Raw genomic sequence first — 23,494 nt, 5'->3', positions numbered from 1 at the left:
TGAACTCAATCCGTTTCAATCCTTCCTGTACCTATAAATAAGCGCCGTTCAATGCATTGATTCACCTGTTCTCGTCGCTTCAAGATGTGGACTACAGTTGAGTCATCCACCCTTGTGTCTTCCATGATGTTTCGGACAGACTTGCTCATGTATGTCCGATCGAAGTGGACCGTTGTCCACAGGACAAACACCAGCCTGTGGATACGTAGGATCTACGTCGAAAGACAAGGATGCCTGAAAAGAGTGCTGATGTACGGACCAACAGTAAGACGCAGCCTAAGGACAAGAAGAAGACCAATGCGGTGCCATTTATGTTAATGAATACATTAACATAAAACCCAAAGGCCCTTTTCAGGGCCCCCATATTTCTCGAAAAGAGATAGCCTTTCCATTGCCTACCCTTTTTTTTAAAAAAAAAAAAATAGAGACCCTCCCTGTTTCAATTTTACATAGACCCTATACAGTCCCAAGGGTTTTTGGCCATGTTAAATTTTACATAGACCCTATATTGTCCCAGGGTTTTTGGCCATGTTAATTCCCATAGACCCTATATTGTCCCAGGGTTTTTGACCATGTTAATTCCCATAGACCCTATATGTTCCCACGATTTTTCTCCATGTTAAATTTACATAGACCCTATATGTTCCCAAGGGTATTTTTAATGATAAGTCCCATAGACCCTATAAGATCCCCATTCACTACTCGGATCCAACGTCCCCGAAAGATGCCGCGACAAAAAGTTATGTTGACGCCACTGACGGTAAACTAACCACGTTGCGGGCCGAGTATGATGTTCATGCGGGCCGAGTATGATGTTCATGTAAACGCGTTCACAAGACTTCGTAGAAACTTTCAAAAAACTAATGAAACCGCAGAGGAATTCTTTGGTACTCCGCACACCGTTGACATGAAACTTTCTGATATCAAGACCAACATTGACATGATCAAACAAACACAGCAGGATATCGTAGCGGGGATTCCTGATATCGTTAACAAAACCGGTTTGATTAAAATCTCCACTGGTGTTACTCCCGGGCATATTGCCAGCATAGTATATACAGTATCATCTGGATTTGTAACATGGTCTAAACAAAATAATACTATCAAATATACAGCAACAGTCACTGGAGTGTACAGGCTTTCTGTGTTCAGTGCCGCTAAATTTGAAATTTTTACAACATATCCCTGGCGACATTCCACTGACGAGTTTTCCGGGATTGTGACTATCTTTATTAAATAGCGGAACCGAAGAAACATTTATACTGGAAGCAGCCTATAAGAAATTAGCCGCAACATCTTACTCGTGGTGTTTGGAATTTGTAGCTGAAACACCTCAATTGTTTACTGCGTAAAATAATAAAATGGCGTTAAAAAATAAGTCAGCATCAACGACAACACTGGATGCTCAGCAATATAGATATAATCAAGTACGCGAATGGCAGTCAGAGTTAAAAAATAATATTACCGAATGCACGAGAAAGTATAAAAAATACAAGCGGCGTGTAATCATCCTGGACACAATAGTGTATTCAGTGTCCGCGGTAGTTGCATCCACAGGAGTATTATTATCAGCGCTAACACCAGTGACAACTGCAATCGCGGTCACAATTACAGTTTCAACATCAACGACAATTGCAGGAGTTGCTAATGTTATCGCGAAAAAAATATCCTCATGCGCGCTAACAAAATTGCACGAGTATGAAAAGTTAGACAACGCTGCCACGAGCGCCTACTCGAAATTGACGTCGCTGATATCATCAAGTCTCGACGATACAACACTATCAGATTCCGAATTCGCGCAAATGGCAAAGATGTATGAAGACTACACCGGTCATTTGAAGCGACAAAAGATAAATAACAACAATGTCAGCGACATCAACGGAATTGCTTCAACGGATAGTCGAAAATAAAGCCTGAAACGAACTTCTTTGATAACAGTAACCTCAACTCAACCAGAATTCAGTATCAAGTTTCCAACTGCGATTCCAGTAAACAAGATCACGTTAGCACAATTACGAGTATATCACAGTTGGCCCAATATCAGATCAAAATCGTTTGGTGGATTGCCAGCAAATAATTCACTGGTATTTGCATATAAAAATAACCCCGATGGCACACCAGACTGGAACGTCATTGGGTTACCAACCAGGTCTTATCAAATCGAAGAAATCAATGAGGAATTACAACGTCGAATAAAAAATATCACAGCAAAGGAATCTAAGATAACAATAACTGTTCATGAGCCAACGCTGTCTTCTGACATCGAAATAAGCACCCCAGACTACGCCGTGGATATATATAATAGTTCGATCAGAACAGTGCTGGGATGGCCTGAAATTCCGCCCGAGGCGCCACCAATACCACCAGAACTGAAAAAAATTGACTATGTCACTGATAATAAGTCATACCACGAAATTTTACCAATATGCAAAAAACATCTGGATGACTTAAAAAGTGCAACGTTGGGTAGTCGGATTAGCTTATCCGATAAGGGTATTCAGTGATATTTTATTTATAAACGAGATCAAGAAGTAATATCTGTTAATGGTATTGGCATAGATAAGATTATTGAATATTTTAAAATCGTTAATCAATTACATAAACGACAACTAGAGCAACTACGGCAGTACTTTCAAGAACATCTTTTTGATATAACAAGTTCACGCAGCGAAATCATCACGCGGATTGAAATATTAAATCAACTTGCAGCCGACATGGAATACATTAACCGGCGAGTAATCGAGGCAGCAATTGATCACATAACAAATCCCAATGTAAAAAAATTTCTAACTAAATATTAACTGACAGAAGCCACGCTGCCAAATTTTAAATTTCCCGGGTATAATGCAGACGAACTCAAAAATCTGTCAATGATCTAATCAATGAGTCCCTTGATGACATACTTGCACAACACAGAAAAACACTACCGGAGCCAACTATCCTCAGACACAAAACTAACTCACAAGGAGAAGGCCGGCATGTATCTCCGGGCGTCGTAAATATAACTGAAGTGGTCGCGGTCAGTCTTGTGTGTGATGTCGTTGATGGCAGTTACAGCACGGACACGACGGTATCAAATCAAGCCCAGCAAGGATTTGTTCTTTATTAATTTACTCCGAAAGATGTACCACCTGGATTTCTGATTGTGCAAGAGCCGATCAATCCAGTCTATCTACGATGTCATAATCCGTGACTGACCAGAATAAATTTCAAACTAACAGACCAACGTGGCCACCTCCTTGATTTTCAAGGTGAAACATTTTGGCTTTGTGTCACAATTCTCAGATTGGATAAATTATTGTCGGTTTTCACACCATTGATGTGATCGGTCACAAGATCGTCTTGGATCACTCCGTTAAATACCTCGAACACGAAGCGATGACAGAGATAATGTTTCTTTCCAACAGTAAATATTAAATAACCAGCATTAGTAACAAAATCAACTGGTTGTTTTAACCTACAATTTCTGACTATTCCCTCAAGATTCGCTTCGCAATTCTTAATGATAGGATGTGGGACAAATTCTTGGCTCATTTATATAATAATATATTTGTCTAATTTATAATTTGTCTGAAAACTTAGTTAAATTATCGCGCTCACATTTTCGCGCAACATCGTTATTTTTTTGTTATAATATCTTTTAAGTTCACGGTATCTCTTTCCCCCGCAACTTGCACATAACTGTGTTTTATCCCTGACCCTAACACCACATCGCAGGCAGGGTATTGGTCCTAAACTGCCCCTTCGGACGCTTTGGGAATATTTCCCGCAGAATTCTTTTCTGCAGGATTTGTTACAAACAGTTACAGATCCAACTTGAAACCACTTGCATTGATTCATTATATATAATATTTCTTATTCAAATGTTTGTCTTAAATATAATATGGAGGAGTTTGAAAGATTATCTGCCATCGGCACCGGGAAAGCTTCTAGATTCGATCTTGACAGGCTAACCCCTGACTCGCGGAGACGAGCCCTGATTGATCTGTTTGATATTATCAGGACTGCCAAAAAAGAATTTCGTAACGACGGTGCATCTCACGTATGGTCTACATTTAAAATTATACGCGACACCGACTCTGTCATTGATACTACAATAAATGATGCACGAGCGAAAACAATTATCGATTATCTCTTTGATAATCAGAAATATTTTTTCAGAATAAAATTTATTGTGCAAGATGATTCCTATACGTGGATTATCCGTGACAAAAATGACCCTGTCCTTGTAATGAAAAAAGCGCTCTGTTAAGTAAAGATTCCAAACCAGGAATGTTGACTGGGATTGATAAATCATATTACACTCGAGCGTATCCTGTGACCGCGGTTATTTATGGAATCTATCCGATAAAAACACCAAAAAATCAATAAACTCACCCCAATGAGATTCTCAAAGCTGAATTGTGTAGCCGAGCGAGTAATGGAACATTTTAAAAATGCGATGCGCGGAAACGGTCTAACTGATTTAAGACGTTCCAAGATACCAGCGTGGGCTGAAAGGTCAAGGACACAGAAGCGTCAATAAACGATATTGCGGAACTAGAAAAAGCACTTAGATTTCCCATAACCGTAACAACGATAATAGAAGAAGTATTATACAAATCGAAATATAATCGGAACGGAGCTCCAATAAATATCATTGATCATAACGCTCATGCTTGATCTAACGCAGTTACGATATTTCCGCGGGATCGTGTTGTGAAATATTATTCGGAAAATATATTTGATTTTATTAAACAGATAAGCAGAAACGACCATGTGTCGGTGTGGTTGTTTAAAAGCTCCGAAGATGGCGAGTATGATCAATTTGTAAGATCTAGCGGTGAATTATACCGGACGGAATCTTTGCAATAACAAATGAAAAAACTTGCAGAGAGATATTCAGAAAACACTGAGCAGTTATTAACTAATTGTTTTACAGTTCCATCAGTTACTGCCCGTACTGCCAGAGAGAGAAAGTCGTGGAGACCAACCCGAAGTGAGTTTCTCAAGGATATACAATTGAGTTGTGTCGAGTATGGACACGGCGGTTTTGGGAATACCAAGTATGACCACAGCGAGATGATATCAATTGATATGGTTGCGTTTTATCCGGGAAGCTTTCTTGGAACGGGTGAGTGTAGTGGTTATTTTAAAAGATTTGGATCTTTCCCTGACAGGATTTGCTCGTGTGACGTCGTTTGCGCTAGCTGAAAAACTTCGTCCAATTTGTTATGTTTGGTTTGGCAGACATTTCTCAGAGAAACGTTGGGCACCAATAGTGTTGTTGCGATATATGCTTGACAGCCGAATACTGGTATCGTTGTCTGTCAGTGAAGCAATCATATCATATCGACCGCAGACTTTGGTTTGGTTACAAACACCGGAGCGTATCAGTCTCGATGAAGTCATTGAAGAATATGCACGAGAGTGTCCACATCAGACCATGGATGTCATTAACAATAACGCTCCTAATATTCTTAAGATTAAACTCAGCAACAGTGAAAAAACAGCAAAAGATCTCGGTAGAAGAATAATCGGTAAATTTACTCAAGGTGGCGCGTATGATCGTAAACGACATCACTCACGACTGATTATGGATGATGCTGAATTAAATTTTATAATTGCTGATGCCGCTGCGAGAAATATATTTTGTAATCTGGAGTACGCTTTCTTGTCCGACGGAACACGGTTGGGCACAGTTGTAAGTTATATTAATGGAGAATCACCTCAAAAATCACATTTAAGATCTTCGATGCTGGCTTATGTTTCTATAAATTTGCTATCGATGATAAATCGATTTCCCGACACTGCAGTTAGAGTTGCAACGGATTCATTTTATTTGAATAAAAGATATTCAGAATCACTGGCTGTAAGCAACGATGAATCATGGAGTTCGTGGAGAATAAAAAAGGAAATGTTACATGGATATTGTGAATCCGCTGATGTTGAAATTAAGGATAATTATTGCAAATCAGAATTATCAGAAATGTCTTCTGCACCATCTGTGTATGATCCAATCACCAAACACAAAACCGTTTATTTGAACGGACCGGGTAGTTCTGGTAAGACAACTCGAGCGATTGAATTATTTCGAAATTCAGATATGATTGTGCTAACACCTACACACAGACTCGCCAGGGAGATGAAACAACGAGGAGTTAATTCTTGTACTTATCACAGCTTTTTCAAATACAACGGTGGTGTATGGACTCCAGATCGAATGGGAACAAAATATATGCCGCGGAATATTGTTTGGAATGAAATAGGCACAGTGTCGTTAGATATATTAAAAACATTTCTCGATTGGCTACTAACAAAAAATACTGCAGTCGTTATGTGCGGCGATCACGGTCAGCCACCACCTTTTGTTGGTCCATCTCCGCATTTGTGGTTGAAAGGTTTTGTAGATTATTATGAAGAAGTGTCTGATGATTATAGATCCCTTGATGCAACGTTGAAGGGATTTAAAACATTAATCGGATTACAACCGAATAAAATTCAATGTGAAATTATGCGCGAGGTGATTTCAGAGACTTCAATGAGCGACTTTTGGAAAACGTGGAGACCAAACGATTTGATAGTGGCAAGTAGAAAGATAGTCAGAGACACACTTCAACAGCAGTTATTTCAATTACAACGAGAAAAGTTTCCAATGTTGCCAGTGCCATTGTGTTATAGACCAGCTGATACGCGGTTACAGAATATCGACGTTGATATTCCTGGGAACAGAGTCAAGGAAACAGAATTTAGTATTGAATGATGTTGTTTCAGTTGATATTAATGTTGTTGAAGATGCACTAAAAATGAACAAATCCCCGTGGACGCTAGGATACGCAATGACGATACATTCATCTCAAGGACTATTTCTGATACAGTTGTTTGGATCGTTGATGATCGAATCGAGTGGTCAAACTTAGTTTACTTGTCAGTGTCCCGAGTGAGAAGAATATCTCAGTTGCGAAGAATTGTCTTGGAAGAGTCAATGGCTGATGATAATGAAAACAACAGTGATATAATAACAAAAAAATTAGCCGGTTACAAACAGAGTGAAAAAAAAAATAATCGCGATTTCGACCTCGATGTTGAATTTATCATGACACTGAAACAACAGCAGAATAATCACTGTGCGAGCTGTAATTGTATAATGTTGTGGGTTTACACTAATAAAAATCCAAAACAATTTACCGTAGACAGAAAAGATAACAGTCGTGGTCATACACGACAAAATGTGATACTGACCTGTCTTGAGTGTAATCGACGTAGGGGTGCTAGTTAAGTGATTTGGGCGGTAATTGTGTGTCTTCGGGAATTACTTATAATTGTTCACGTGTGAATCCACGTTGAGGAGCAGTTGAATTCAGCCTGTAGATTGCTGGTCTACCAGTAGATCTAGTTATGTTAGATATCTTGTGTGTGGTGATGCTCCAGATAGGATCAGTCGCTCTTTTTTTTACCACCTTCAAGTTCACCTGGTTCATATAAATATCTCACAGTGACATTACCCAGTATTGGTTGCGCTGGAAAATCACGTCGTACGGGTATATGTTTTTTGGTGACTGCATTAATAGGCTTCATGTTGGTTGTTCGAGTAATTTCATTATTTAATGCAGCTATCACGCTTGGTAATCTTGCAACCCATTCGCGCGATCTCGTATCCTGAATTAATTTTTTCGCGTACTGATATCCAGATAACCGCTCAGCAAGTGTTCGATTAAATCGCTCAACAATCGCCTGATCACGGTGAATTTCAGTATGTCCTCGTCTGATGGTGACATTATGTTGTTTCATCGTTGATGATACTGCACCCTGAAATTCTTTGCCAGGATCAACTTGTTATAGATTTGGCCATCGTAGACCACCTCGTTGATAAATTCGTTCAAACGCAGAAGCAACCTCAGATGCTATTTTAGTCGCTAACGGTTCCGCATCTTTGTATCTACTTGCAACATCAACTACAGTTAACGCGTACTTGTATGTTCGACGAAGAACGGTATCATGTGGCAGAAATAGTATATCAGCCTGATGAACTTCATTAGGAACACTAACATTAAAATGTGCAAAATTAATTTTTCTAGGACGCGACAGATAAATTTGCCATATTGCCTGTCGGGATAACCAATCTGCTGCAGTATCAGGTGTGACTTTTGCTGCACTGGCACGTTTACTAATTGCTGCGCTACCTCTTCAGTATCATCTTGGGGAATAATAAATCGACTCCATTATAATTAATTACTAGCGCCTAATACAGCTTAGATTTCATCGCAGATTTTATTAGCCAACTAGCTAACTTTTCTTTGAAAGATTTATCAGTGATGGAATTTAGCGCGTGAATTAATTTCACATCCGCGAGATGCCTATCTTGTAGATTTTTACTTCGGTAAACTACATCATGGACATGGCATGCTTTATCGATAGCATTTATTGGTTCTTCTCTGGGTTTTGGTTGATCTTGGTCATCAAGTCTGATGTCATGTCTGGTTCCAGGGCCACAATAATTATATCCCGGTAGATGTTTTTCTCCTGGGTATTTAGCCCACGGAGCTCCTGGTAATTTTGCTAACTTGGCGGCAATATCACCTCCTTTTTCTTTACTTGATGCTGGCTTTGACTTTGGTTTTGGCGCTGACTTTGGTTTTGGCGCCGACTTGCCACTGGAGATAAATTTAAACTTTTTTGTACCGCATCGCTCACACTTGCCCGAAACAGCAGATCGGTTATTTTTTGTTGTAATGGTTGTTAGATCACTTGTTAGGGTACGTGCTGTACATTTCACACAATATAAATCCATATTCTTTTATAATATATCTAATGGAGATCACTGACTTTTCTGCTACAAGGAAACGAGAACCAGTTAAGCATCACGCAGCGCTACCAAATTCTGTCCGCGCGATTATAATTGGCCCATCTGGGAGTGGTAAGACGCAGTTGTTACTTAATTTAATAATGAAGTGGGACAAGTTGTATTTGGTAGCTCCATCTGTGGACGATCAACGACGCTACGAAGTGTTAAAAGAGTTTAATGAAAGTACAAAATCGTTAAATGAAAACGGCGATGATGTTGTTGAATTTATAACTGACATTAATGAAGCGCCATCTGTGGAAGATATTGATGGATTTATTCATAATTTAGTCGTGTATGATGATGTGATGCTGGATAAACAATCAAATCCTGCCAGGATATTTTCCAGAGGCAGGCACAAAAACACCGATGTGATTTATGTAACCCGGCGATATACCCAAATACCGAAAGTGATCAGGGATAACTGTAATATTCTTGCTGTGTTTAATGGAGTTGATACGCACACGTTACGAAATATACATCAGACTTGGTGCAACGGCGAAATGGATATAAATAAGTTTAGAAATTTATTTAGTCATGCTCGGGCGACCCCGCACGGATTTATAACTATAAATTTATATGATCCTCGAACACGGTATCGAGTTGGATTAGATAAGATTTTTGGATAAATTGGTTTTCATAAAAGGACACAGGGAGCAGCAGGGAGGGCGCCGACAACACAACGGCGACAATTGTGTTTCCTCGTGGGAGGGCTTATTTTGACATTTGGAACCTTGTAGAATTCACCCTCCATAAAAGGCTTATATCGGCATTTGGAACCCTATAAAAAGTTGTAGGGTTCGCCCTCCCTGCTGCTACCCGTCATATTGTGTGCACTGATCAGATTTACATAGGCACGGACGAACGCTGTAAAATAGTATTTGATTATAGCTGAAGTTACATGAGCTTATGCGCTTTCTGTTGTATGTGTATATCAAGACCCACCTCGTTGCCATTTGATTTTGTACAAAATTGCACTCAGCGTACATTGCATTCTATTTAAGAACAATTATAGTTGATATGAATGGAAACCCCAATTGACCAAGTAGTCTACTGTGGTCGGCTTTACTGATCAATGTCATCTCACTTCTGTCCGCTTGGGTTCGAGTCTGAGGTTCGGCCAACGTGGGTATGTGACTAGTAGCTTCCAGTGGGTAGGTCTTCTTACCGGGGTTTTTCCGTGTTCTTTCTCCACCAGTTATACTCGTCGCCCAGTGTGCTAAAAACCAACATTTATAACAACAGTTAAAATCATTGCGCATCACTGACTTTTACCTATATCAGAGTAGGACTTATCTGTGTAGTCTTGCACGATGGAATGCAGGCATGTGACATTTATGTTCATGAGATGTTCAGATCGCATTCGAATTTGTTGGACATTGGACCCTGTGTATATTGGATTCGGATCCTTAATTTATCTGGCATTTGAAATAAAACAACAAGCTCGCGTGTGTGTAAAGGACGTCGCATACGACTGCAATATTTTACTTTAATTAGGACTTGGTAATAAGAGACGGACTTATATTCGAATCAAAAACGAATTTCATTTCATTTTTTACGAGTTGCTTTTCTTGTTTGCAAATAAGATATTTTTGTTTTCATACTTGGAAGGATTTTGTTTTTTGACCGGAAATTCCTACAGAGTGTAGGTGAGTAGAAATTTAGTTTAGTGTCATCCAGTTAAGTTTTACGTAAAACTGTTGCATTACTTCGGTTATAAAGTCTACTTTTTCAAGTTTTGCAGTTCGTCTTTGAAAGGAAACATGTTTTAAACAGTCACTAAAAATTGCAACGATATCGCCATTATTACATATTTTTTGTCAAGTTTTTTTGTTGTTGTCGTTTTGTTGCTTTTGTTGTTTTTGGGAAATAATGTTAACCCATTATACTTGGTGCACGTCCGCGGGTACGTTAGTGAAGTTTTAGCAATATATTTGCATAATCTGTGTTGCGCACTCTATTTACATGCATTGTGAATTTCTGTTAACTTCTACAATAATTTAGAATAAAGGGTTCCAAGTTGGTATTTCCCATTATTTTTTTTAAAAATTAAGCATTAATGACGAACGTATCGCGAATTTCCATTTCGCCTTGACCTACCACAACACTGCACATATAATGACAGTGGATGGCCCCAATTTCATTCTTCCATTTTCTGCTTCTGTTATGGATTCAGATCGGAAAACATAAAAATGTAATAAAGTATTTGAGACAACTGCGAACATATAGGACAGTTACTATGTATGATGAACAAATGTATAGTACACACAGATCGAGGCTTAGCGTGGGTATGAAGGAAAGCCTGCCAGTAGCTTCTCGTGGGTCGGTGGTTCTTCCCTGGGTTTTCCAGGGTTCTTCCTCCACCAGTTATACTGGCCGCCATGTATAGCCTATCTTGTGCTGAAAAATGGCGTTAAACCCTAGATCATCATCAACAACAACAACAACAGATCGAGGCTACCAAAGATTTATTTTTTCTAGAGAGAAAGATGGAGGTAGGTTTTAGACGTGTCTCTGCCTTATCTGGAGACAAGATGTATTTCGAGTCTATCCTTGCCCAGGTTATTTGAAGACTGCTGCGTGTACAAGCAGGTAAAATCATTTTGTCTTTAGCACCAGAGACCTTGACAACTGAGGTCACTGACGAAATTCGAAGTGTTTTTGGACATGTACATACAGGGAGGGTATAATGCAGCATGCATACACAAAGGCAGAAGGAAGGAGAAAATGTAGCAACATGGGGGTGGTGAGTAGAAGAGATTCGGCAAAGAGTAATTGACAAAGACTGAGTTACTCAGTGAGCAAGAAGCGGCATGCTTCGACTTAAGTCTGAACCAGACTACGGATGGGGGTGGGGGTGTCTGAAAGATGCTGCACCTCACAAGTTTGATACAGTGAAAGATTTAGACAAGTTTACAACAAAACTAAGCACAATTGAAAACGAGTTAAAGATTATATTAAGCACGAAAGGGTAGGACTGTACAGCAAGACACTTTGTCCATGACGGATAATGCAAAAGACAAATTAAATAAACTCGAGCCTACTGGAAAAAGCGATGCAACGAATGGAGAAAATGGAAAGAAGTTTGATAAGTTTAAAGCAGGTGCAGAGAGCCCTTGAAAATATAAAAGTAAAATCATTGCGTCACGAAGACTGTCCTCCAACTAAGCTTTCAGGAGAGGATATCGCGGGCGAGATAGCGGCAGGGAATATAACAGAAAGAAGGACACCTTAAATGGGAAATAGTCTCCCGAAAGACAGCTTATGAAAGACTGCCAATAGTAAGTGACCCCTATAATAATGTGGAAGCTCAAATGATAGCGGAGTCAAATGTGACCAACATTTTCATAGATAGAGTGAAGACGAGAACATTGTTGGACACAGGGTCCATGGGATGAAACTGTGAGAGAGGTTCCGTCAAGAACATCAAGACAGAACGAAGCTTTATTCGCACATCACGGTTGACTTGGTATTGCTGTCTCTTCCATTACAACAGAAAGGACATAGGAAACTATCTACTGGTCCGAGAGCTGACTGCGGCCACATTTCTCCAAGTTTCTTATCTGGATCTAAGGCATATGTGCATATTTCTGCGGTCGGATCGTCTGACAGTGACTATGAATCTGAGGATAGATAGCTAACATTTGCCCACGATTGTAAGTTGTAAGTAAGATGTTGAAATAGATTTTAGAGTTTATTATATTCTGGAAACAATCTTGTTTTCAGTTTGATGTAGTTTTTGAATTAGAAATTACTCTCATAGGAAATGAAAGAAATGTCTGTTGTGTCTTATTTCATTTATGTTTTGAGATCAATCTATGAAATCAATTTCGACTGTGTTCAGATATGATATCAGAAGAATTATTTATTTAAATTATTCATTGGAATTACAAACTGCTCATTTGCTTCAGGACTAACACATTACTTTTCGGAATTATTGTGAATTCATTCAAATACATTAGTACATCAGGACATTCAGGGGTATCGTAATTCATTCGGATCATTCAGTACTTTTGGACTTCTGATAGGACATTTAGGATTTAACTCACAACACTGTAAGAGTTTCTGAAATTTACACTTTATAAGTCAGGAACCAAAACAACTTTTTGATTTTACTAAAGTCAGTTTCTTTACGAAATGTTCTGCTGTTGCAAAAGCAAGAGTCCGCGTCATCACTAAAATATTTACTATTGTAACAGTGAAAGTGAATGTCTTCACTAATTTATATGCTGCTGTCACAGTAAAAGCCGATTTTGTTTTCATTAAGTGTTTGCTGTTGTAACAGTAAAAATCAAGTTTTTATTCCAACTCGTGCTGTTGTAACAGTAAAAGTCAGAATTTTCACTAAATTTGATGCTAACTTCTAAAGAATAAGCCAGTTTTAAATTGTGTACTACTGCAACAGTTTTCTTCACTAAATTGTTTGCTTCTGCAACAGCAGAAATCAGCAACCTCATTAAAGATAAGATAAGATAAGAATTCTTTATTTCAGACTACAAAGTCCATACGTCTAAATTAAAATATAATTATAAAGTAAAAACATTGTAAACATAAAAGAACATATATATGATACATACAAGTATACATATCAATCTACAACAATTAATTGTGCTATTAAAGTAGATAATACTGCAAGAGTAAAAGCATAAGTGACACTAGTTGTTGTGTACGGTAACCTGCGAACTGTTTCAGTATCCCAGTTTACAGTAAGCTGTGTCAAAAACAAACAAACTCGACTTCCTTCACCTTAAGGTCTCACTGGATAGTTTCGTATTTTGACACCTAATTTTTAAGGTAGAAGGCATGAACCTAATTATCACAAGCCTAGCATTTATAAATTCACACATAAGCTAAATCTATAATGTGGTTCAGATTTACTTTGAGTTAGGTTTGGAAATAGGTTGGCTTGTTGGTGACTGCCTGTCACAGTTAGATTTGCATTGGAGATCAAATGCGTAACTTTGGCTGCAAATGAGCTGTCGACTTGGCTTACGTATTTATGTGTGTCTGCTACAGAGGTAAATATCTAAAAATCTAGATGGTTGAGGGGTGATGAAAAGTATGCTAATTTGTTATAGTACTAGTGAACTTTATTTATGCATAAGGCACATACTGATTCTTTTAGCTGCCTTGTCACAGAAAAATATTCAAAATAGCTATTTCTTGTCAAAAATGAATGTAAAATTTAGGGGTTGGTGGCAGTGTTGGTTCAGTATAAAAACCACCAGTTGCATCAGGAATTAACCTGATTACTGCAGTCAAAATCTCACATGTATGCTTTCTACAAAAATCGTTAGTTTGTTTTTATTTGTATCTTCAGTGTAAAATTATTCTCATTTTTCTGTAATTGGTCATCGTCGGATGAAAATTCACCAGATAAACTGTCCAGTGAGACCTAAGGACACACGGTACTAATTATATGGATGAACTGTGAACCAGTCTAAAGAAATAATAGAGTATATACGGGTCTGATGGTCAATAATTGGTTAATAATGAAAATTAAAATTTTAGTAAAAATATCTTTTGAGATCTTATTTTATCTGTAATTAAAAAAAATATAGACATAATTATATTGACCAGTTTTAGTATTTTTACAGGCTTGACTTAGGAGTACTCAATAATAAAAGTAGCACCTGATTCATTTGGTGCAGAATCAATAACATGTGTTTCATGCACATGTCGATTTTAAAAATGCCGCGGGTCGTATGGTGTTCTCCATAAGAAGCTTGCACCAAGGATTGTTGTGCATGGAGAAATGTAAGTCTGATCATCAGCACCCAGAAATTTGAATTTTGAATATGATGGTGTAAATTAAAACTGACTTTTACCGTTACAGTGGCACGCATTTTAGTGATTAAACAGAATTTTACTATTGCAGTGGCATACAAGGTGGTGATTCAAACTGACTTTTACTGTTGCAGTGGCATACAAGGTAGTAATTAAAACTGACTTTTACTGGCTCAGTGACATACAATTTAGTAATTAAACTGACCTTTACTGTTGCAGTGACATACAATTTAGTAATTAAACTAACTTTTACTGTTGCAATGGCATGAAATTTAGTAAAGAAACAGACTTTTACTGTTACAGTGGCATACAAAGTCGTGGTCAAAACTGACTTACCATTATACAAGGTAGTAATTAAAACTGACATTTACCGTTATAGTGGCATACAAGGTAGTAATTAAAACTGACATTTACCGTTATAGTAGCTACAAGGTAGTAATTAAAACTGACATTTACCGTTATAGTGGCATACAAAGTAGTAATTAAAACTGACATTTACCGTTATAGTGGCATACAAGGTAGTAATTAAAACTGACATTTACCGTTATAGTGGCATACAAGGTAGTAATTAAAACTGAAATTTACGGTTATAGTGGCATACAAGGTAGTAATTAAAACTGACATTTACCGTTATAGTGGCACGCAATTTAGTGATTAAACAGAATTTTACTTTTGCAGTGGCATACAAGGTAGTGATCAAACTGACGTTTAATATTGCAGTGGCATACAAGGTAGTAATTAAACTGAATTTTACTTTTGCAGTGGCATACAAAGTTGTGTGTAAACTAACATTTACTATTGCAGTGGCATACAAAGTAGTGATTAAGCTGACTCTTTTACTGTTGCAGTAGCATGGAATTTAGTGTAGAAACTGATGTTTGCTGTTATAAAAGCACACACACATTTTAGTGAAGGAAACTGACTAGCACACAATTTAGTGCAGAAACTAACTAGCACACAATTTAGTGAAGGAAACTGACTAGCAGACAATTTAGTGAAGGAAACTGACTAGCACATAATTTAGTGAAGGAAACTGACTAGCAGACAGTTTAGTGAAGGAAACTGACTAGCACACAATTTAGTGCAGAAACTGAATTTTAGTGTTACAGTACCATATAAATCTCATGAATAGGATTGTGGGGACAAAATGTCTTTTACTCTTTCAGGAGGACAATTTGAGTTGGATAGTTGATTATTTATTGGTTCGTTGTGTCTAATTGGTTTCATAGGTTTTACACGTGTGCAACAATGTCTCGAATCTCACTTGCCCATTAGGATATAATGACAGGTTTGAAATTTAAATTTTATACCCACACAAAAATATTTTTTGTAGCTGCAATGCTGCTAAAACAGCTTTAAAAGTTTTGTAGTTTACACGTTTAAGGGATGCTCAAATTATAAATTTAAAAAGAAGTCCAAGAAAAAAAAATGTCCTAATTTCCGACATCTGGAGAAAGGTTTTACTTACAACCATCTGCTTAAACAAAAGGACGTCTACTCAAACGAGTACATCGACAGCTGGACACAATTCGACGAAACCTTGCTGCTGTCCAAAATGACTTTTAGTCCCCTCTCAATCTGACAGGAATCAGCGATGATGATTATGAACACGCTCAACACATCTGGAAAAAGTTTGACTGCAAAACACTAGGAGACTACCACGATGTGTACGTGAAAACAAATGTGCTCTTTCTTGCTTGCAGACGTGTTTCAAGTGTTTCGAGAAACCTGTCAGAAATATTACCAGCTGGACCCAGTGTATTTTTCATCACCAGGTCTTGCTGCCTTGCTTGGGATGCACAACTGAAAAAGTCTGGAGAAACCTTAGAACTCTTTACCTATCCGGACACGTTAATGCCAACTGAAAAAAATGACACGAGATGGAATTTCAGTATAAAAAAAAAATAAATGCCGTGGCCAACAACAAGTACCTGTCCAACTATGATTCCACAAAACCATCAGCCTACATCATTTATCACGACATAAACAATCTCCACAAATATGCGATGACGCAACTGCTTCTCATTGGCGGAATCACAAAAGAACGAGAAACTGGTATTATGTCGGCTATTTTGTGGATTTGATTTATCTCAGAGAACTACACAACGCGCATAAAGGTTATTATTTCTGTGTCAAATGGCTGCTTATCACCAATGAAATGCTATCACTAGAACATCTCCAGTTAAAAAAGAAAAACATGGGGTCTCTGTGATTCTAAAGTTAAAAAAAATCGTACCCAAACTCCTGGACAAGAAAAAGTACATTTTGCACAACGTATACTACTAGGTCAAGCGATCAAATACAGACTTGTCTTGGACAAAGTTCATTGTACACTGAAATTGAATCAATTGCCATGGATGAAAACTTGACTTAAGCTAGCAGCAAGGAACTGTTCCCACTACCAGTTTCGATAAATATTTCTTCAAGTACATGAACAACGCAGTCGTCAGAAAGACCATCAAAAACCAATGAAAGTGAAGAAACATTGATACCGTCAACAACTCTGGCAGATGTGATAAACTTGTCAACAATGATGCTTTCATCAGCATGAAATCTTTGATGAAAACTTAGTCGCAATTGAGTCCAGAATTAAACACATGATGCTTGATAAACTGATTTATGTAGGAGCAACTGCGTTAGATCTGTCTAAAGTCATCTTGTATGAATTTCACTGTGGATTCATCAAATCTCACTATGAACAATGCGCCAAGCTACTCATGACCGATACAGGTAGCTTAATCAATGAAATTCATAACCGTGATGTCTACCAGGACATGTTTGATCACTGAGAACACTTTGACCTTAGTGACTGTCCCCAACACAGCCGGTTTTACTGCGTGGGTAACAAAAAAGTTATAGGTACAGTCAAACCCGGTTATCTCGATTACGTCGGGGGTGTAAAAAAATCGTCGACATAACGGGTCCCGAGATATCCGGGTTCATAAAAACCGGTAATTTTAAAAATGTCCTTGAGCATTACTCCTGTCTCTTGCTGGTGTTTACTGGAATCCCCTCCCACTGCATGTTACAATAAAATAAACAAAACGCTTAATTGATAATAAAATGAAATGAACTAACCTGGTGTTGTTATCATTTATTCCTTTTTTATCATCATAAGTAATTTATTAAAGAAAAAATATATCTATGAACTCCTTATATCACATGTAGCGTATGCATCCATTACTGTAGTGTGCATCACTTATGTCAGATAACACACGACGCATTTTTATAATTGATGTGAATATTGAAAAACAAATCATGTTTGGTTGTACTCAGAGGTTTGAATATGTTATCAGATTGAAAAATGGATCAAAGAAAATCACAAACGAGAGAGTGAGAGAGAAACATCCACCGATTGCTTTCAGGCACCCGCCATTCACGCATAACGCGGTGTTAGGTGCAAAATAACCAAGATTGTATTATATCCAGGTTAATATATGACAGTAATCCAATCGGTGACAACGAAGCAGATACAATCATGCAAGCAAGATGATGATGATGATGATGATGATGATCAGCCTATCACTATCCCAAGCTACAGTGAAATGGCTGAATGCATTAAAAAAATGAAATTGTTTGTGGCAAGTGTCGACGGTGCCGAGCATATGTATGAAAACGTAAGTGCTTTTGAATCGTTCGTTACAGATCAGCACCGGAGTAAACAAAAGCAGACTGATATTACTTCATATTTTCTACAAATCGATCGCTTTTGCTGACTATTTCTTGTACAGTTTCTGTGAGATTGACGTTAAAAAGTTGCATTTCGTCGAATTAAGCGGGTCCACATGTTACTTCGGACCGAAACTTATGCCCGACATAACCGGGTTATCGACTTAACAGAGGTCGAGATAAGCGGGTAAAAAATAGCATAATAAAGAATAATTTTTTCGGGACCGGACCAAAACGCTCGACATAAGCGGGTTGTCGAGATAACCGAGGTCGAGATAAGTGGGTTTGACTGTACATTTAAAGATGAAACTAATGGAATGCCGTAGCTGAATTCGTCAGTTTAAGAGCCAGAGTGTACTGTATCTGAATGGACACCAGCATGGTCAAGACAAAAGCAAAAAGCATGAAAAAAGCTGTTGTCAATAAAGCAGCTACACTCAGTCATTACTGAGAGGTACTACATTGAAATATCAAACATTATCACATATGATACTTTAGATCAGCTAGAGCGACATCATCTCAAAACAGATTTAATTAACAAAAAAGGGCTTGTGTGCCTTTTATGACAAATGATACCACTCAGATGGCATTGCAATGCTGGCTTTTGGTCACTGTCAAATAACACCACATGATGATATGATCATAGGATTATTTGATCCAAAATTCCCATCACATCATAAATTTACATCTTTTTGTATTAGATCTGATGAGCACATTAAACATCATAAAATCCCATGGTTTGGTCTGGAATCCTCATCACATCGTTTTGTATTAGATCTGATGAGCACATTAAACATCATAAAATCCCATGGTTTGGTCTGGAATCCCCATCAGATTGATTTGTATTAGATCTGATGAGCACATTAAACATCATAAAATCCCATGGTTTGGTCCGGAATCCCCATCAGATTGATTTGTATTAGATCTGATGAGCACATTAAACATCATAAAATCCCATGGTTTGGTCCGGAATCCCCATCAGATTGATTTGTATTAGATCTGATGAGCACATTAAACATGATAGAATCCCATGGTTTGGTCCGGAATCCCTATCACATCGTTTTGTATTAGATCTGATGAGCACATTAAACATCATAAAATCCCATGGTTTCATCCGGAATCCCCATCAGATTGATTTGTATTAGATCTGAAGAGTACATTAAACATCATAGAATCCCGTGGTTTGGTCCGGAATCCCTATCACATCATTTTGTATTAGATCTGATGAGCACATTAAACATCATAAAATTCCATGGTTTGGTCCGGAATCCCCATCAGATTGATTTGTATTAGATCTAATGAGCACATTAAACATCATAAAATCCCATGGTTTGGTCCGGAATCCCTATCACATCATTTTGTATTAGATCTGATGAGCACATTAAACATCATAGAATCCCACGGTTTGGTCCGGAATCCCCATCAAATTGATTTGTATTAGATCTGATGAGCACATTAAACATCATAAAATCCCATGGTTTGGTCCGGAATCCCCATCACATTGTTTTGTATTAGATCTGATGAGCACATTAAACATCATAAAATCCCATGGTTTGGTCCGGAATCCCCATCAGATTGATTTGTATTACATCTGATGAGCACATTAAACATCATAAAATCCCATGGTTTGGTCCGGAATCCCCATCACATCATTTTGTATTAGATCTGATGAGCACATTAAGCATCATAAAATCCTATGGTTTGGTCCGGAATTCCCATCAGATTGATTTGTATTACATCTGATGAGCACATTAAACATCATAAAATCCCATGGTTTGGTCCGGAATCCCCATCACATCGTTTTGTATTAGATCTGATGAGCACATCAAACATGCAGGGGCTAAGTTACTTTTATTTTAAATCATTTGTGTGCATCATACTAGCTTGAAGTGAAAATGAACGTAGCTAATTACAAGATGTTGAAAGTCATCTTGTGATCTGTTGACTTATTGATTAATTGTCCACCAATACAATTACTCCTTACTAAAATGTTCTTTTGTCTTCCAGGCTATGGTGATGATTGACTTGTACTAATGGCATAAATTTACATGAAATAAACAAGATTTGAGATGGCAGAACCTACCCCCTCAGATAAGGTGAAGGACAAAGAGTACACAAATTGGTTGAAGATGACCTTGGCCCTATATTATATGAAGTCTGGACTGCACACCTTCATAAAAAGTGAGACTGATTCTCTGCATCAGTCTCTTGTACAAAAAATATATGGAGGTCCAAAAGTGCCACTGCCACTTTGTACCATGTGTGATGCTAGCCATATAAAAACGAACAAGTACTCTGGAGTTTGGACATTTCCCAAACAATGTAGATCATACTGTGATGTCTGGCTTTATGAATTGTTGAATCTACACACCAACCCTAAATCAGAGAAAATATACTGGGATAACAGCCATGTCCCTTTATGGCCATTTAAGCCATGGGAATGTGCCAAAGTTTTCTTACCAAGGGGACAGCAATTCACCAATACTGGTCCTGCTGAGAGTGATGCCCAGGCACTTATGGTGCTACTTGCTAACTGTAAACACTTTCAGGGCAAACTATCACAGCAAGGTCAAACACTTCCACCTAGGGTAAGTTACAATAAGAGTGTGAAATGATTTATTCTTCACACTGGGTTATGAATGTTAAGTAAAATATAAGACTCGTTTTGCTAAGGCATTGCTCGGACACATAAGGTGAACAATTAGAGGCAGGAGCCATGGTGACACAGTGGTTAGCATGTGCACTCATTATCATTGGGTTAGGTTTATGATTTTACCACCAGATTAGCTCAGATCGGTGACTGTGGTGTGTTGCTAAGAAAGGCACTTTACTGTAGTTGCCTCCACACTAAATAACCTTCTTTGTGTTGCTGTGCCATAAAAGACAAAACCAAAACCAAACAGCTATAGGTGTAACTACTTAAAGTTTGCCTTACATACATATATGGCTAGCTTGCAACAAGCCTGTTGTTCTGCTGGGTGTATTAAACTATTAGGCAGAATATGTATTAAATGATATATGTGGTAAAGGAACAAATAATACTAATGAGAAAATAGTTCACCAGTACTATGCTGTATGCCATCTAATGACTTTTTTCCTAAACACAAAAACCCAAAATAAATTTTTAAAATAGACTTTTGCTGCTCCAGTCATTTGGGACTATAAACTGACCTAAAGATGTTAAAAATGCATCACCAGCTTACTATCAACACAGAAGTTTGCTGTGGGTGCGCTCCAGAAGACACCTGAACAGGTAACATAAAATGATGCATGTGTATATATATATATATATATATATATATATATATATATATATATATATATATATACAACATTTTATGTTTACAGACATATACACACACACAACACACCACACACATTATGTAAAAGTGTCTCTGGATATTTTTTATGTGTGTATGGGGGGGGAGGAGGAAAGGGAGAGAGAATGTGTGCAATCATTCAAGTCTGTATACACGATGCTTTATATGCTGAATTTCCATTCTGTTTCTTTTTCTTTCATGATGATGTAAATAATAATATTAATAATAATAATAATAATAATTTTATAACAGTACATGATGATTAAGACCTCTCTTGGAAATATTATATGTTGGGTACATTTTGATGTTTTCTGAAAAGTTTGAAAGTTTGTAGCATATCTACAGATACATGGAATGTATTTGATAACATACTTTGTTGATCTTAAGTTCTCATATCTAAACACCGTGAGACTCCCCCTCATATCTAAACACCCTGAGACTCCCCCCAAGAAGTGAATACCCTTTTAAGCCTACTTTAATAGTATTGTCATTCTTGATATTGGTACAATTTCAGATTTCTATTATACGGAACAAGGTGATGCATGATGGTAAAATGAAAGTTTCTGATGCAGACAGAACGAGTTTCATACAACAAATCATACTGTTGTTAGAAGATCCAGTCTGTCTGAAGTCGTTGGAGGATTGTAAAGCTGCAGTCACCAATATCCGCAAGGTACATCAATTCCGTATTTACGTGACAGCTCTGTATCTTTATTTATTATATGCTCATTTTTGTCTCCATTAACTTTACAGTGTCAAAATCATGCAGTATTTTACAGTACTGCACACCTGAGGTTCATATTGCACTCATGTGCATGACACATGTACCCAGTAGTGTATTAGGAACTACATTGTAAACAAATTTTATACACTAGCGTAGTAGACGCTTTATGTTTCAGTTTATATAATTTGTTTCTGAAGGAACTAAAGCAGATGTTTCATTGACTGCCACATACCAGCTGCTTTGCCTTGTTCCGCGTTAACTTTCTTGAAACAATGATTCCATCCAAAAAACTGGTTCATATTTTCCCATACAAATGTAGTAGCCTATAAATATTAGATGATGGTTCATTGTGGTAACACTGCAGAGAGGACAGTTTAGCGGATGTGATAATAAAAATAGTAGAAAAACACAAAATTCTAGAAGATTCACCCATAACAGCCATAAATTGTCAAGAGTGTGTATTGATGGAATTTTATTAGGCTGTGGCTTGATTCCTGTTGGATATGCTTCATTAATAGCAACAATATGTAAGCTGTCACTGCATAGCCTACTCTAATGGTGATGTAAAATGTCATCCGTTCGATGTGAATATATCCTCCCAATGAGTGTAGAGTTGTCAACAGGATACTGTCCACATTTGCACCTCGCATGCACAGGCACAGAGCTTGGGATGAGGGTAGGGATTGGGTAGGAAAGCTTGGGATGATTGTAGGGATTGGGTAGGAAAGCTTGGGATGAGTGTAGGGATTGGGTAGGAAAGCTTGGGATGAGTGTCTAGATGGATAGGAATGAATGCTATCAATGAGTGTAGGGATGCATGGGAAAGTTATTGATGTCTGTATGATTGATAATAATAATAATAATAATAATAATAATAATTATGACTTTATTTAAAGAAGCTCATTTGGTCAACTGACTAATCTTCCATGAGGCCTACTACAATGACATTAGTGTGTATATATATGACTTAAAAGCTTTTTTAAAAGCTTGGCATGTGTCAGCTGACTTTATTTAAGGTGGTATGCAATTCCATAGTTTGGCTACAGAAACAGCTACAGAAAAAGCAAAACTCTTCTTATAAAACTCTGACTTTGGTTTAGGTAAATATAACTTGTTGTTTGAGATGGATCTTAGTTCATACATATGTACATTTTTAACAAATTTAAAATTACA

General features: G+C 37.6%; 1 protein-coding gene across 1 annotated transcript in view; it reads left to right on the top strand.

The window, feature by feature from the left end:
• The first annotated feature begins 14,486 nt into the window (after positions 1 to 14,486).
• LOC149792072 (annexin A6-like) overlaps positions 14,487 to 23,494 on the top strand; it is a 126,126-nt gene continuing 117,118 nt past the window's right edge. The window contains exons 1-3 of the mRNA XM_089970563.1: positions 14,487 to 14,578; positions 20,285 to 20,865; positions 22,112 to 22,270. Of these exons, the coding sequence (XP_089826689.1) occupies positions 20,347 to 20,865; positions 22,112 to 22,270 (678 nt within the window). The 5' untranslated portion in view covers positions 14,487 to 14,578; positions 20,285 to 20,346. The remainder of the gene's footprint in view (positions 14,579 to 20,284; positions 20,866 to 22,111; positions 22,271 to 23,494) is intronic.

This window comes from Sinohyriopsis cumingii, chromosome 9 (genome assembly GCF_028554795.1).
Source record: "Sinohyriopsis cumingii isolate HCF-2022 chromosome 9, ASM2855479v2, whole genome shotgun sequence".
In the NCBI taxonomy this organism is placed as follows: Eukaryota; Metazoa; Mollusca; class Bivalvia; order Unionida; family Unionidae; genus Sinohyriopsis; species Sinohyriopsis cumingii.
This window is presented reverse-complemented; position numbering and strand designations above follow the sequence as displayed.